The sequence below is a fragment of the Rhea pennata genome, chromosome 13 (genome assembly GCF_028389875.1).
Source record: "Rhea pennata isolate bPtePen1 chromosome 13, bPtePen1.pri, whole genome shotgun sequence".
NCBI lineage: Eukaryota > Metazoa > Chordata > Aves > Rheiformes > Rheidae > Rhea > Rhea pennata.
The window spans coordinates 6,858,391-6,872,214 of NC_084675.1; the positions used below are offsets into that span (position 1 = coordinate 6,858,391).

Genomic DNA, 13,824 nt, shown 5'->3' on the forward strand with positions numbered 1-13,824 from the left:
GGAAAAATACTATGTCCTGCACCTGGGCCGAAACAGCCTCACAGCAGTACAGGCTGCATGGCGACAGGATATAAAGCCACTTTTCATCATACTCGCACAATGCGATACTACCACACCACTGAAATGTAGATGAGACATACTCCACAATCAAATCTTCAGTCCCCTTGCACATCACTAAATTCACCTTTACGTATTTTCAGCTCTGATCATTTCTAACTAGCTAACGTAGTAAAACATACTTTCTTATTGTAGATAATTCTTATGATCTATGTAAAACTAGACAATGATCAAATATACACATTTAATGTTATTTTTTCCTAGCAATTATATTTGCGAGAGAAATGGAAGGCTAGTGGAGCTCACAAATTATGTAAGAAGAAATTCCAGGAGACAGATATTTTCCTTCCTAAATAATGCAATATAGAAGAATAAACAACAAAAAAGAGAGAATTCCACGTAAAATACAATACAAATTCAAGTACGCTATGAGAGATGTTTTGCTGCTGAGCTAAAGCAGAGCTGAAAAGAATACTCACAGGAATACAAGCTCCTAAATCTTCAACGTAGCCAGGGTGCTCCTTCAGCCACTTCTCTAAGTCTTTTCTTTTGGGGGCATCATCACCTGCGAGCCTTGTTCCATCTTTTAGGTTAATAACAGGAACTGGACTCTCCGCATCAAGCATGCCTTGTGACTGAACGTGAGCGAGCGTTGGGTTTATTCCTGCAGCAACTTGACAGGAGTTAATACCTGGATTAACCTGGAGAAATTCAAAACATTTGATTAAGTTTTCTATGGAAAACAGAAACTGTTTTATATACAATACAGCAAAGGCCACAGTCCTGCGAGCCATTATGCACACATCCAGGAACTCAGAGACCCTACTCATTAGCACAAAGATAAGCTCCACCTAAGTCATTGTAGGGTCAAACCCTGTAACACATATTGGCAGAAAAGGCACTGGGAAAAAGATATCTGAAAGTGCTGCTATGTCAAATGTCATGTTTTTTAGTAATACATTACTAATTACATTTTATCAAAACTAAGAACTATATATAGTTTAGTTTTTATAAAGAGTTGCGAATGTTGCATTTTGGTAATATTTAATGAAACAATTCTCATTTTGTCATCTTAAATTTACAGCTAACAACTTCAGAAAAAACTGTTTTGAGTAATAAACTTGTTGTTGACTGTTGACGGGTCAATGCTTGGTTAAGAGATTAACAGCATATTGGGCCTTATTTTTGGATATAGATTCAAATTTACTTACATGATTAGGTTGTTTATTTCTATTTATAAAGAGGACATCAACTCCCTCCACATTCTTCCTTCTTCCTCTTCTCTTTTTCACTACAGGCTGACTGTCAACTATCACTCCATTGGCACTAGCTGTTAACTGACTGGAAGTACCTAGCAAAATGAATGAAGCAATAAAATTAATGAAGCTTGAGCTGTTTATAACAAGAAACATATCAGAAGAAAAATAAATAAAATTACTTTAAGTAGTACCAGTACAGATAATTTCTACGCATAATACGTAACAGAAATTACCTATTGTTTTATGACCATTTAAAATGTGTTATTAATATGAGGATCTGAAAAGCTACTCTACTATAAAAGTTTCCTATTTAAAAGCATCCCCAAACAAACCTGTACAAGTAGAAGAGCTATTAAAGACCACTGACATCACAAACACTGGCAGACAGCCCTACATAAATGTTTATAACAACATTTATAACAAGTTTTTAACGATATGTTGTAAAAGAAGAATAAGAAACCACAAAATGGAAGTGAAGGTTAGTATTTTTTAATATAAATAAAAAATATTTCCTTTACATATATATATACACATATGTATGTGTGTGTCTCAATGATTTGCAGTCATTTAATCAGAAGTTGGCCTAAAACAAGCACTCAATTCTATTCATTACAAATATTTTAATCCAAATTTTAACTTCCTATTTCAGTCTCAATGTCTTCTTCTGTTAATGTACATCTACTCTTAACTATCAGGAAAATAAGGTATGAAAACAAGAAGTTGGCTCTAGACTATTGTTCTTCACTATTTCATTGCAGGAGACAGGAAAGAATATGAAGAGTGCAAAGACAATAACACAGGCATAAAACTGGAACTCTTCATCTTCGCTTAGAAACTAGCCACAAGTTTTGATTTATGTCTATTACAGTCAATGGAGATGTTACACTTTAAAATGATTAAAACCTCCTATTGAGGATGCTTAAAATGCGTAATAGGATACTTGTAATAAACAAGCATTACACTAACTGATACTGTGAGGCTGTTCATGTTGTCTAACTCCACACCTCAGCTTAGGTGCTTAAATTCCCTGCACACTGGAGAGAGTTCCTCTAGAAAGCAGTTTGGAATAAGTAATATTGTGAATTTCTCTCTTCCTTTACTGTATGGAGACAAACAGAATCACCCCAAATAGAAGATTTACTACTAATCCCTATGCCCTCTGATATTTTAAAAAGTCACAGAACATACCCGATTCCGGAAGTGATTTGGGGAAGTTGACAAGACTGGTCTCTGAAGCATTCTGGAGTTCACGAAGCCGAGCTAGGTACTGCTGCTGTCCCAATGCCCCTTCCTCGCTTTCAAATGGCCTTTTCTGAGACAGTCCCTGCTTCTGAAAAGTCAATTTCAAACCACCTTCCTGTTAAATAAATCCCAGGGTTAGAACAGTCTCTTCTGAAGTAGAAATGACTACTTCATAATCAGGGTTCTCACATTCAAACAGTTACTCCAGAAGAGTTGAGGAAGAATGAAAACTGCAGATCTTAAATTGAGTCCTGCTTCTCTTCCATGTTAAAAAGAAAAGAAAAAAAAAAGTCTGGAAATTTCACAGAATTACTTCTATGAACATAGATTTAAAATAATTAGTATCTTCACAGAAAACTCAAGCCACTGAACAGCTGTCTAACTCCCTAATCTAGTCCTACAAAAACGTCATATCCAATTACAGGAAAAAAGTTTCATATATTTCTATGTGCTAGTTAACAGGTCTTAAATTGCAGGTGTAAAAAAAGTAAAATAATAAAAATAAAAAAAACCCTAAGCATTCTGAAGCTTCTAGCCTGTACATAAAACCGCAAAACTGACCTGCAACCCTCTAAAGGGCCACAAAATGATAAAGTACTAGTTGCGTGGGACACACCACAATGTTCAAAAAAGCCAAACAGAACAGAAACATCTTTTATTATTGATCATATTCTTAGAAACTGCAAAAAATAGGCTGTCTGAGGAAGCAAGGTAATAGCAAACTTTCTGTTTGAAGGAGGAAATAACAATGATTCCCTCCAGTGGTTTATGCAAACTAAAAATATATATATGCATATACACTGAATGCCCCAAAGAAGCAGACCCCAGTACCCACAAACAAGTGTGCGAAGGAAGTAAAGAGTGAGAGCAGGCAGGCACTTGCAGGTAAAGCATGCCGCACACCGCAATCGCAATCAGGTCCTAAGGCAATAAAAATAAACATACGTCATTGATTTTCACTGTAAACTCCTTTTCTCGTACATGCTTCTTCACCTTTGACATCTGTGGTGACTGATCATATTCTTCTTTAACACCTGCACTAGGGGGTGTTGGTGCACTGGGTTCACTGTAGTCTGCAGCTGCACCCGGGCTATCCAGGAGTTTGGTTGTATAGAAAGATGCCACTGTATTGCTGTCGTAACTCCTTCTTGCTGAAGGCCATTTACCTTTCAACACTGTTTGACAAATACTATCAAGCCGGTTAATCATAACTCGATCCTAAAAAACAGAGAGAAAATATTTTTACAAAAGTAATGCTTAACAACACTGTATACATTACACGTACGTATAATCTTGCATTTTAAAATCAAGGGAAATGTTAATCACTGGACTTGAACTGATAGTTTTGTAAGTTCCTGGCTTTGCACAAATTCCCTGCGGGAGTCTGTGCAAGCCACCTTGGCACTTCATTTCACCACCTGCAAACAAGTACGCAGTCTCTCTCATCGATACGGGGTCGATTTGTCACTGCAAATGCTTGAACGCGTTACTGCGCCAACTTTTAAAGGCAAGATACAGTAACTACCAAAGAAGTGTTTTGTAGGTCTGGCTTCGACTTGCTTGAGGCAGGGACTACTAGTTAACTTCACACAGACAGAACCTGTGAGCAGTATCATACTGTATCTGGAAAATAGCATCTATGAAACTGTATCTACTGACTTTTATTCATGTCTCATTTCAGCTTTTTAAGTCATTTTAGTCCTCAGCGCTAGTACTATAAAGTACATATATCACATGTAGATTCTAAAAGATTATCAGTTTTCTGCTACTTTCAGAGTATACTCATTTATCAAATAAAAATGCGAACACTAGAACTACTCAATATGTAAGTTTCCTTCCATGTTCTAGACCCTCTCAGAATAAAGCCCTGCATTAAATATATATATCTATCTATATCTATATCTCTATATCTATCTCTCTCTCTCTCTCTCTCTCTCTCTATATATATATATATATATATATATATGTATATCTTTCTGTCCAATTTGGTACACTGAGATTTTTCACTACCTGCCAAGCAACTTCCATGTGAAAGCTAGGCTCTTCTCAAATAAATTCCCTCAAATCATGAAAAGCAATATTTAGATTGAAATACACATCCCAACAGTAAATGTAAACAAGACTAAAAGCTGCTGAAGTTCAAACACTAAGCCTGTTCCATCACCCTGTCCATCTCCTGCACTGCCCTCCTTTTCGGGCTTTCCTCAGTCGCTTGACCTCTGAAACCTTTGCCTTCATCAGAAGTTTGTGATCTAGCTGTGAATTTTCAAGAAAAATTGCATGCTTCCTCCAAAGAGCAAGATTTTGAAATCATGTTTCACAGTAAAATGTCATTATAGGTATATTTTTTGTGAAACAGCATATCTGAAAACACTATGAGTATCCTAAAAACGCTTCAAAAATACTGAGAAATATAAATTAAAAAAACATGGCACAAAGTTAACATTCTGTAGGCTTTTCTCTAACTAAAAGCAGAGGATCATACCACTGAAACCCCTAAGTTTAACATGGCAGCTGTGTACTGTAACATGTACTGAACAGGCATTTCAGCAATTCACAAATTTTGCTTCATTGAATCTTAGTGAGCTAAGGACTGAAAGTGTAAGAAATCAGCCTGTAGATTTCCAAACTATGAATTAAACTCCACAAGTTTTCTCTTTGGCTATTCAAAAACAGCTTTTAAAGAGTATTAGCTCTGAAATGAAAAAAATATCCTATAGCTATGTCTGCCATATAAACTCAGATAAGACTAACAAACTTAAAAATATACATTATTTATTTCAAAGAGAATTCCCTATCAGTCAAGATTTTTCTTTTCAAAGTATACATTAGAACTTCAACATACAAAAATCACATGCTAAAATTTTTACCATAAAGGGTATGTTAACAGTCTAAATTTCATCATGACTCAAGAAATTAACCAAGACTTTACATGGCAGCTGAAGGAGCCCTACTACTACTAAGAAAGTTTTTCTAAACTTAAGTGATTTTTTTGCTCTGTTTCACTGTAAGTTACTTTGGACTGCTCTTAACTCTTACTGACTAAGATCATTCAAATACTTGATAAATTATCTCATCTCTATCTCATTTATACTTCCTCTAAATTTACTTTCTGAATGTAAACAATTTTTCATTTATAGTTCCAGCTGTACAACCTGTATATTAAATACTTGCCAAAATTTTACTGCAATTTATCATGAACACAACTCCTATTTTTTTCAAGATCTCCCCACAGCTTGAGTAATTTTTGGTTTTAACAGTTAACTGAATACGTCACAGCCAACCCTCCCCTATGCCTTTGGTTTTCAAAGCAGCATTAGAAACTTGCCTTTGGCCAATAGGAAGCTGCCAACATGTATCCACCCTGCAAGAGATAACTGGAATTTGGTGTCCCATTGTTCATCTGGAAACTGTCCTGGGTTTCATCCTGTGTCGTACTCAGAGAAGCGACACTTTCTTCATCGTAGGCTTTTATGTGAGGGGCTCCTTCTGCTAAATAAAATCACTAATATAATTTCATGTTGCAAGAAAAGGGAATAAATACACTCATTGTAATCTTGTAAGAGGCTCAAGTAAACGAAATACACAAAACAGCTTTCAAAGTAGTCCAAACATCAAGTTAAACCGAAGAATTAATCTGTCGGATCTGTTGGATTTTCCAAGACTTTTTCAAGAACTTAACACATCAAACACTCAGCTATTTTTTGAACAGATGTGCTTCAGAGCAATCTGACAGGCAATCCTTACATACTTTTAATACTAGTATTTAATTTGCAAATCAACATGCTCTATAAAACATAGTATTAGGTTCAATAGAGAGGGTGTCTATCACCAGAATGTGGCAAGTTTACTGAGCATACTGCTTTTAACAATGCTCCATTTCATTTCCTGGATGGTATGTGTTGAATCCTTCACTTATTTTCCATTGTCTTTAAAATGAGCATCTGTATAATTTTTAAATCACATTTTTTTTCCTAATATAGTGTGTCTTCTGACCTGCTTATACCTCTCTTCACATTCTTCTTTTACTTTTGCTTCCATCTAGACAGCAATATAAATTTCACTATTAGGGAAGCAGACTGAAACTGAAAAGTAGTGCTTTATATAAAGGCAGGCAAGTATTACACCAGCACAAAGAGTAAAGGTATTGAGGGACACAGAACTCAGATTTGTTCTTAACAATGACTACATATTGAGTGATCTGTTATTAATATTATTTGGCTTAAAAATTTTCAAATGTGAAAGACAGGCCAACAGTCCTACAACTGTTGCACAATATGTGAAACAAAATCCGGATTTAAAAGTGTAGATGAAGTTAAGGGAATTTTCCAGCATTTACCAGCCTTCACCAATAGCCACAAAAAGAAAGGCTGATGGATTTACAGCATTTTGCCATCTGAGGATGGCACAACTATATGCCTACACAGTCTGAGCTGGCAGAAAGGAAGCCCAATATCTGTATACGAAGCAAATGTTATGGCATCTTCCATCCAGAACCAAATATTATGTCATATAAGCCTCCTTATTTCTCACCCTGTTTTGAAATTTTCATACAACTGCTTCCTCTGAAAATGTCCTTCTACTGCTACAGACAGCAGCACTTTAAGCATTTTGTCTAAGTAGCATTTATTTCCCAGTGTTCGTTCCCCATAAAATTAACCCTATGGCTTCCATCTGTCAGTTCCCCAGACAAAAGGATCCATCGGGTTAACAGGATGGCTTTTCGCTTCAGTTATCGGGGCCGGGGGAAGAGAAGCTTATTCATTCAGGCTGTAATCCCATTGCCCAACTTCACTTTCTTTCCCTTACTATTACCATTTCTTAGCACAGTGTAGAGAAATATCTTTTCACATGCTAACTCAGTTTGAACGTGACAAGGGTAGAGTACAGTCACGGTCGGTATCTAAAAACATTAGGTACAATTGATCAGTTTAGTACAAATTTAAGTCCTTTCACTAATCAGTGGTTTTTGCTTTACTTTGAAACTTCTGAAAGTGTCTCCCTGTATATTCTTTGGTCCTATGCTATATAACCTCCTCAGTCTTTTCTGAGCAAACATTTTAAGTACTTGAAAATTTTTAGTACAAGTGCAAGCTTGGTCAACCTCCAGCTTACAAGGACAAAAAGCAGTCGGCACAACTCTAACTTGGATTAAAAGAAGTTTCTCGATCTCCTGAAAACTCAACGAGTAAGCTACAAAGGCAGATGAGCAAGAGTGAGAAAGAAAAACTGCAGCAGGGAAGACCCGCTCACACTGCATACTTGTAGGAAAGCTTAGCCATTCCACTCTCCTCCCAAAGGGGGACCAACTGCACAGTAAATTTGTTTAGGGAATCAGGCAACACCACCTAACTTGCTGCTTCATCCAAGGCACTGAGAGGAAGCAAAGAAAATGCTGTCTATCCAAAATTCTTCCAACTCACTTGAAGAACCAAGCAAAAACATTCACTGAAGTTTACTTTTGTACAATTTAATTTACTCATTTCTTTTAGATCTATTTCCATTAAGAATAATCTTTTTCAGCTTAAAAGTTTTACTGCAGAATTAAGACTACACACTTACCACGTTTTTGCGCCTCCTCTTCATCACTATCACTCTCTTCAGACGATGACGACGATGATGAGGAAGAGGATGATGATGAGGAAGATGACGAGGAGGAGGCTGAAGAACAAGATGAAGATGACGAGGAGCTAGAGCCTGATCGAGAGTGTGAACAAGACGAGGAAGATGAAGAGGATGAAGATGATGACCTGGAAGAACAGGATGATCTGTCTGAGTCAGAGTCCGAGTCTGAGCTGGAATCAGATCCTCTTTTGCTGACTCTCTGTTTTTTGGAGGCTGGGTTTGGAGTTAGAGGCTCTGTCCTTGCTGCAACCATGCGCCTGTCTGTTTCAGTCTTCACACTAGGTTTGTGGTCGGTATTTTGTATTGACGTGCCATTTTTGGGGCTTAAAGGTTCAGATTTCATTATTGTCTGCGTCTCCTCTGTAGACATAGATTCCTCTTCAGAAGACTGAGGGTCCTCTTTCAGATTTTCATTTTTAACTTTTGTATCCTCAAGAGTATTCACTTTAGCATCCAGCAATCTTGACTGAGGTGTAAGAGGAGAAGCAGACAATGCCATCTGATATTGATGCAAGAGGGGAGTAGGAGTCCTTGAGAGTGCCACTTTGTTTTGACTATAGCTCCTCTGGGCAGACATAAATGACAGTTCAGGATCACGAAGAATATGATAGTCTGTCCTGCTAACTCCATGTTTAGCAGCTCCAACAAGTAAATCCCTGTCATGAGTCCCACATTCCCACCAGACAGGTAAATCTGGGTTCGGCTGGCATAGTTTTAGTCGTTCAAACAACTGCGGGTGCCGAAGAGCCTGTTCTCGTACTTTCCTTAGGAGCTCAATGCGATACAAAGTCCGAGAAGCACGCTCCTCTGTAATTGGTTGGATAAAGATGTTTGGGTCTACGAGCTCTGTAACAAAACAAAACAAAGATGAGAATCTGACAAAAAATCCAAGCCACTCCCAATCAGTTCTGGAAGTGGATGGCTTTGACTAGCTAATATCTCTCCCTGTTACGAACTTTCAATTTATATTTCATTTCAGAGCTACTCTTATTTTCTTCTCCCACACTTTTATTTTGGAACATATGAAAGAAATTTTAAGGCATATATTCATGGCAAAAATTAAAGATAAAATTCTAAAATATATGCGCTTACCTTCTTTTGAGGGAAGACGACAGACTCTCCTGCACATTGACATAAACGCATATAAGTACTTTTCTAAGCTTTCATCAGTTTTCTTATGTAACCTAGCCATCGCTCTGAATTTGGTCCAATCAAATCGTCCCCTTTCAGGATCAAACACCACTCCAAATGTGGACACAACTCTATAAAAGTCAGCTTCTTCTCTTCTTGTCCATCTTGATCAACAAGAAAGAAAAATTAGAAACAGTGATTTCCTTCACTATTTCATGCAACTTATAATTATTATCTCATCAGGAATATATAAAATACAGAATACAAAACCCCTTTAATTTTTTGTTATAATTATGTATTTTAAAAATGAATATTTGTGCTCTGCACATACCTTTGCTGTCTTTCTATCTTAGCAGCCATCTTTGGATTTAAAGCAGCTTCTTCATACGGAGGCTGCATCATACTAGTCTGTATTGGGAATGCTGGCTGGATCTGCTGAATCTGCCTGTTTTTACTTGTTCGTTGATAAGCTGTTATTAGGCGGCGAAGACGCGTTGTTAAGGCGGACTGAGTGGGCCAGTAAATTTTGTCTCCCTCCATCATTTGTCCATCTATATTAAAACAAAAGTTACACAAACAAATTCATTCTTGCTGGTGCCTATGGCTGCACGCTAACAACAAGCAACCTAAGTATGATTTAGCTAAGAGCCAGGGGAATTAAAAAAAATTCAAACTAAGGCTGAGATTTAAAACTTTAGGTATGTACCTCCATCTGCTATTACCAGATCACCTGGGGATGAAACATCATCCTGTAGAAAAACAAAATAGAAAAAAAAAAATAAATGTAGCCACTCCAGAGATTTAGTTAAAATGTACATCTTGCAGACATTTTAAGATTATGACAAAGAACAACAGTAATTTATTTTATATTTTGGACAAATGGTTAAATTAGGCATAGAATAGAAATATATACCAATTGTTCCCTTTTTCCCCCCCCCTCACTACAAAGATTTGCAGGAAAGACGCATAAGCTGTATCAGTTCAGATGAATATTGAAAATACCAAATAATTTGCTTAAAAATTACTCAAAATGTTGCATTCAGAGTGTGTTAAAAGAAGAAAAAGGTGCCCATGATACCTCTATGTCATCTTTAAACATTGCTGGGGCTGGTTTGTATTCTGGATCTTCTACATCCCTGTTAAAATTTCAAGAAATAACAAATCATTTCAATAATATTGTAAGAAATCCTTACTCTCTTTTTCAGTTACACAGAACATTTAAATTTAGTTACATTTATTTTGATTCTTTTTTTTATTATTATTATTTGAAAGACAGAAATATTTCATAGCAGCTTTGGCTTTAACCTTGTCCTTTTCCCCCTCTCCTCTCCTCTCCTCTCCTCAAAGCTGCCATCTCATTCAACGATGTCCTTTATGAGAAAGTTGCGATGCTTCTTACTGACACGTAAAGGCAGTTGGGCCTCACAGCAGTTATCGGTGATACTCAAATTGATCTATCAGGGTCACTGGTTAGCTACATGAGTAGTATCAAGCTGACAGATATGAAAACAAGTTAAAACAGGTCTGCAGTATTCAGCCCCAGGAGGCTTTTGCACTTGAGCATCTAAGTAGCATTTCTGACCCACGACAAGGCAGAATGGTTATGACACCACAAGTGTTACAAGTGGCTACAAGTTGCTACGTATTTTCTTTAACTGTGAAATTCCACACTTGATTGGTTTGTTACACTGTTCCTAGTTCTGCTTCCCCTCTCTAGGAATAAGTTCAAAGTAGTATTCTTCACATCAATGCCATAAAACTAATGTAAAAAACACTTAAGAAGAAAATAAAGTACAGAATGTAAATTCAGTCTACTCTATTTTGAGGCCTCAAAACATTCATTACTAGTCTGAAGAATTCCTACCCATCCATGTAATCATTTGCTCTCTGTTCCGCAGCAACTGCTTTTTCGTCTGGTTTGCCAACCCTTTCCAAGAAGCACAGTGCTGGATCTGCTCTGATGGTGTTGTACTTTTCATAACCTAAAACGGGTGAAGAAAGGGCACAAATTCAACTTTCTAAAGTAGCTATTAAAAACCGCAGGAGAGTAGGGGGTTTATATTGAGTGGTGGTGAAGTATATAAACAGCCATCTGTATTACTCACCATGTTTAAAAACTCCAATTAGAAGGGATTTATCTGCATCTGCATCCCACCACTCAGCAGGAACTTCAGAGTGATCTGGCTCAGGGACCCAAACATCAATTTCACTAAGGAGAGTCACCAACAGCATGAAGGTCAATAATGCTCAGAAGGAGAGGTGCATTTTTGTCTTTGTATGCTTAAACTTTGCCAACTTCTGGCAGTCTGTGCTTAAGTTTTGTAAACCACACACTATCTGTTTTTGTGATTAATAGTATTTGATGGACTGTTCTTCCACAGACTTTTGTAATAGCCTTCTGAGCTGATTTAAACTGTTATCCATCACAAGTTACTGTAGAAGTGAGTTAAAGAACTTTCAAATAGAAATGCTGCCATTTAAAAATAGTAATAAAAAAAATCAGTGGAAGATGAAGCATTTAACCGAAAGTGTGCATAGCAGGGAATATCCGATTAGCATATAAACTATAATAATTTACCTTTTACTCACATATTTAGTTTTAGCAAATTTGTTTTACATAGCTAGACTAATAAACAGCAACCAAAATTCCTCATGTACAGTAAACACAAGCTGCTTAGTGAACAAATAGAAGCATTTTCTCACAGTTTAAGGGTGCAAATATTTGGTTGTTCTAATTCTTATTTACATCTAGAAAGAATTCTGAATTTTCATTTGATAGTTTACACTTAAACAAGAAAAAACCTCCGTATAGTTTACCTGGCATCAATTCCATCAAACACTTTTTGGAATTCATTACCAATGACTTCTTGTTTTAAATAATACAGCATCCTTACTCGAAGCAAGACCCTAAAACAAAAAACAAAAACATAATATAGCTGTAAGTAAAGCTTTCACTAATTTTTGTGACACTGCAACACTGTCTTCACTTACAAGGGAGGATGATAACCTCCAATTCAGGAGGAATTTAACCTTTTTAAAATTTTTTTAATGGCAACCACTTTTACAAATCATTTATTTATAAAAATTCTTTCAAATCCTAGAAAAAGATCAAGGCCAGCAGAATATTCCTTACTTTATTCATAAAAACCTGTTATTAACAAACTGCCATTTTCCTTTTCCAAATTTGATGATTCTCTTAAAAAGACTGGAACAGGCTGAGAACAGAGCATGCTCCACACCACCTTTCCATTCTTCCTCCCTCTACAGTTTAGCACATGACCTCAGTGGCTTCTCTGTGTTTTATCTTGAGTCCAGCTACTGCAGTTGTACAAAATTATCAGGCAAAGTATGACAAGTTCTGCTCAGAAAACTGATTTAAAAAATGATTTAATCCAAATCAAGCTCATTCATGCCTATGAGTGAATTTCAACAAGCAAGCAAGGAAGCTCAGCTCCTCAGAAGCCTCAAAACCCTGGCAGAGAAAATGCAGAAGGCTGAGAGGCAATAACTTTGATGCTTCCAGTTTCTTTGCTAAGTGTTCTCTTTGCAAACTAAGTATAAACTGTAAGTATTATCTAAGCAAAGTCAGTAAAATCTTCAGTCCTTTGGGTGCTACAAGGCTCCCAAAATATGCTGGGAGGATGTCTCTCTAGGTAGGCATGCGCACACACACTAATTTCTAAATCAGAAATGGTCAGAGAAATATTTAAAAACTGAGATAGTTGTTTCACCTCCCAATACTTCAACCCATTTGTCCTAATCAAACACACACCATTAAAACTTATTTCTGGAGAGTAACACAAGTACTTTAAAGCCTTTTAAGACAGAAGAATTAGAAGAAAAAGGAATCTTTAAATAAAAATTGGAAAACATTCAAATTTCAACTACTGCTTACTTGTTACAATGGTGTTTTATGTGCTTTTTATATCCTTCATCTTGCAATAGATGTTCTGGATTATATTTTCGAAGCCATTCTGCTTTGTGTATATCAAAAGTACTAGCTTGGGTCTTCACTTTCTTTCCTTTTCTTCCCCTAGGCACGGGGGCTGATAAGCCTATGTAATTTAAAATAAAATATAGTGACAGCAACTATATGGAGTCCCTGTGATATTTACATTTACTATATCCTACATCAATACTGTGACCTGCAGTGCAGAAAGAATTCTAGCCTCACATCATTTTTTCTCTTTTCTCTCTTAGAGCACCTCTGGAGTACATTTCACCAGCTAAGGACAAAGCAGGAGAGGGCAGAGAAGGGAGAGCATTTTCACATACTGTGAAATGGAACAGGTCCTTAGCAGCTGAACTAAAAGAAAGGTCGCCTAGAATATACCAATCCATTAGGGTAAGTCACCCAAAACCAAAGCAAAGCAGAAAGGGTACCATTCCCACCATTAACTGTCTGGCATAAATTCCATTTATTTTAAGAAAGACACCTTCACAGAAAATTTTTACCTATTTTCATCCTAGTATCACAAGCATGTGCATGTGAAGCTATTTAATTGGAGAA

The 13,824-nt window shown here is 36.7% G+C and overlaps 1 protein-coding gene across 5 annotated transcripts in view; it reads right to left on the reverse strand.

Moving 5' to 3' along the window:
- Window positions 1-13,824, reverse strand: part of CHD9 (chromodomain helicase DNA binding protein 9) — a 100,993-nt gene that overhangs the window by 8,647 nt on the left and 78,522 nt on the right. For 4 of the 5 annotated variants that reach the window (XM_062586878.1, XM_062586879.1, XM_062586881.1 and 1 more), the window contains 14 exons: window positions 13,210-13,369; window positions 12,132-12,221; window positions 11,420-11,523; window positions 11,179-11,296; window positions 10,393-10,450; window positions 10,021-10,063; window positions 9,646-9,865; window positions 9,276-9,478; window positions 8,121-9,029; window positions 5,887-6,050; window positions 3,504-3,776; window positions 2,505-2,673; window positions 1,269-1,408; window positions 537-758 (listed from right to left, as the gene is read on the reverse strand). In XM_062586878.1, the coding sequence (XP_062442862.1) occupies window positions 537-758; window positions 1,269-1,408; window positions 2,505-2,673; window positions 3,504-3,776; window positions 5,887-6,050; window positions 8,121-9,029; window positions 9,276-9,478; window positions 9,646-9,865; window positions 10,021-10,063; window positions 10,393-10,450; window positions 11,179-11,296; window positions 11,420-11,523; window positions 12,132-12,221; window positions 13,210-13,369 (2,873 nt within the window). The remainder of the gene's footprint in view (window positions 1-536; window positions 759-1,268; window positions 1,409-2,504; window positions 2,674-3,503; window positions 3,777-5,886; window positions 6,051-8,120; window positions 9,030-9,275; window positions 9,479-9,645; window positions 9,866-10,020; window positions 10,064-10,392; window positions 10,451-11,178; window positions 11,297-11,419; window positions 11,524-12,131; window positions 12,222-13,209; window positions 13,370-13,824) is intronic. The other variant, XM_062586880.1, reaches the window with a different exon arrangement.